The sequence below is a fragment of the Acartia tonsa genome, chromosome 10, assembly GCF_053477335.1.
Source record: "Acartia tonsa isolate MP-2025a chromosome 10, ASM5347733v1, whole genome shotgun sequence".
NCBI lineage: Eukaryota > Metazoa > Arthropoda > Copepoda > Calanoida > Acartiidae > Acartia > Acartia tonsa.
Window position 1 is genome coordinate 30,483,757 of NC_137269.1, and position 2,734 is coordinate 30,486,490.

Sequence of the window (2,734 nt, forward strand, 5' to 3'; positions counted from 1 at the left end):
TCCTTGGATGCGAAGAAAGGAGGAGGATGGTGCTTTATTACTACAGCTAACTTCTTCATACCATCAGGTGGAAAGGATTTTGCAGGCAGAACAGGGGTGTTGGGAGAATAATTTGTTTCATTCCAACATCAAACAAGTCGGAAATTTGTTGGTACAACATCTAGGGGAGATGGAACTTGTGTCTGTGTGTAAAAAAAGATGGTTGAATGTGACTTTAGGAGCGAATTTGCCGTGTTATCTTGGTCATTTTTCTTTGGTCATGGACGGTAGAATTGTTGCTGTAGAACCGTTCACAAGATTAGTTAAAAATGTTTCCTTGTTGATGGTTGTCGAGTGCAGGAAAAATCCAGTATTTGTGAGAGTTAAACCTGGATTATATCTAGGCAACAAGGGGGCAGGAATGCAGCTGGTTCAGACTAAACGGCTGGAGGATAGTTGGTTGAAGGTACCGTTGAATTTTGAGCATCTGTTGGATAAGGGAGAGAAAGGACAGGTGTTGGAGTCTGTGGAAGAGGCTAAACTTTCGGAATTGGCTGCTAATTCACATGCTTTTGTTGTAGAGGTTACAGAAGATTGGTTTGTACATTTGTATAATACCTCGATTGATTGGTTGACTAATAGTTGGCAGCATTTTGTTATGGCTGTGATGGGTGCTGCGGGGGTGGTTGTTGGATTGCTGTGTGTTGGTTGTTTGGGCAAACTGTGTAACTGCGTTAAATTTTCGCGTTATCCTTCGGGAAGACAGTAATTAAAATTTGGCATCCCTGATAAAAATAATTTGTGTAAAGTATTTCGTTTTGAATGTAGTCTTATATATGAAAAATGTTAAAATATTAAAATATTAAAATGTTAATATTTAATTATTGATTATTATCAGGAAATGGAGATGGAAACGAGAGGCGGTATCAGCGGGCGTCTGGTCGGCGGGAGGAGCGTGAACCGTCTGTTGAGATGCTGGATGCTGGTAGAGCTAATCGGCGGCATGTTGTGTATAGAAGAGATGATAGGAGGCAGTATGATGTAGAATCGCCCAGGTATGAGCCTGGGTATGATGATGAAGACGATGTTGGCAACGTGAGCCTTGAGGTTGAGCTTGATTCCAGGGATCGTCTGCCTAGTGAACAGAGTGGTTCGGAGCTAGACAGTTGGGCTGAGCCTCCAACGGACAAGCCTGAACAAAAGGTGGCAGATACTAGTTCTGGTGAGGGACGGCGCAGGTTTGGTAAGTTTGTGCCAAATCAGGCTGCTGGGTCGGTCAGGACTAAGGGAGCCAGCAAGGCTTATGATGATGCTGGGGAAGGTACTTCCAGAAGGGGAGCCAGCAAGGCTTATGATGATGCTGGGGAAGGTACTTCCAGAAGGGGCGTGGTCAAGCGGCCTGCTGGGGCAGATTCTCTTGGGCCTAAACAGAAGAGGGAGTTACCAGATTTACGTGCTGAGGTCGAGAGAAATAAGGCTGAGCGTAAGAATGACAGACGTGGTTTGGCGCCGCTCAGTGATGAAGATATAGGTAGAATCAGTAATTCTGTTGCTGTGACTCTAAAGCCTATGGTTGAGGAAAAAATTCGTGAGGCTGTAAAAGAATCAGTCAAAAGTTTGAACACTGCACAGAAACTTTGGCAGACTGACGGTCATAAACGGATTAAAGATATGTTGGCCACGCATAAGAAGGATCTAATGGAATGTATAAGGAAGGTAGATACGGAGGTGCAGCAAATGGTGGCTACTACTGCACAGCAAAAGGCTTCTTATCTGGTACAGCGGGTACAGACAGCAATGACTGATAATTGGGAAAGTAGTTCAACCAAGTTGGGACAGCAGGTGGGCCAACAGGTGGAAAGTGTTTTGGCAGGGCAGGGAACTAAGGTTCAAGAGGCTATTTCTGAGATGGCGCAAAAAGAGGCTGAAGTGCAAAGGCACCTGTCTAATATTTTTAGCGAGCTGTCCGAGATCCGGCGCAGAATAAACAATGACTTACCGGCGGCGGCATATTGGCAGTTGCAACAGGCTGGGACTTCTGGCGGTGCTGAGGCTAACAACGGGGTGATGATGGTTTCGGGAGGTGTTCAGGTCACTGGTGGTGTTGAGATGGAGGTGGCAATGCCGGCAGATGGGCCAGCGGTGGCTGCAGAGGTGGCTGTTGCGAATGATACCGCCTCAGCGGTAAATGATGCTGTGATGGTTGCTGTAGGAGGGCCCGTAACTGCTGCAGCGAGTAATGCTGTCATGGCGGCAACAGTGGGTGTCTCGGCTGAGGTTGGTGGAGGGGCGCTGAACACTCCTCCTCCAGTGGGTGAAGGAGAGGAAGGACTTGAGGCCGGGGTTAATTTCGATGTAGGTTCACCCAGTGAAGACATTGATCCCAGTTTATTGGATCAGCCTGATGGATGGTGAAACCATGCTTAGCTGGATGGTTTCAGAAGGGGGTAAATGTCATATATTTATGTTGTGACGTCATATATTTAAGTTTGCAGACATATTTTAGTTGTTACTCTTAATTACTCTTTAATTGCTCTCAGAAAGAATAAAGAGAAATATATATTTAAGTCAGTTGATATTGAGAGTCCTAACACAGAACATTATCTGGTTTGGGTTCGAGTCTTTATTAAGACCAATACAGCTATTCACAGACATCCTACTACTTTAGATAGTTTGCATAGGCAGATATTCTACCCCTTCAAAGTGCATAGTTAATTAATACCTTGTATTAATTAAACAGACAGTCATCCTGTTG

General features: G+C 45.1%; 1 protein-coding gene across 1 annotated transcript; it reads left to right on the forward strand.

Annotated features, from left to right (window-relative positions):
• The first annotated feature begins 759 nt into the window (after positions 1 to 759).
• Positions 760 to 2,445, forward strand: LOC145329842 (uncharacterized). Its single transcript, XM_080174270.1, has 2 exons — positions 760 to 1,300; positions 1,349 to 2,445. Exons 1-2 carry the CDS (start codon positions 952 to 954, stop codon positions 2,392 to 2,394), a joined length of 1,395 nt encoding a protein of 464 aa, XP_080030396.1. The 5' UTR covers positions 760 to 951; the 3' UTR covers positions 2,395 to 2,445.
• Positions 2,446 to 2,734: the final 289 nt, after the last annotated feature.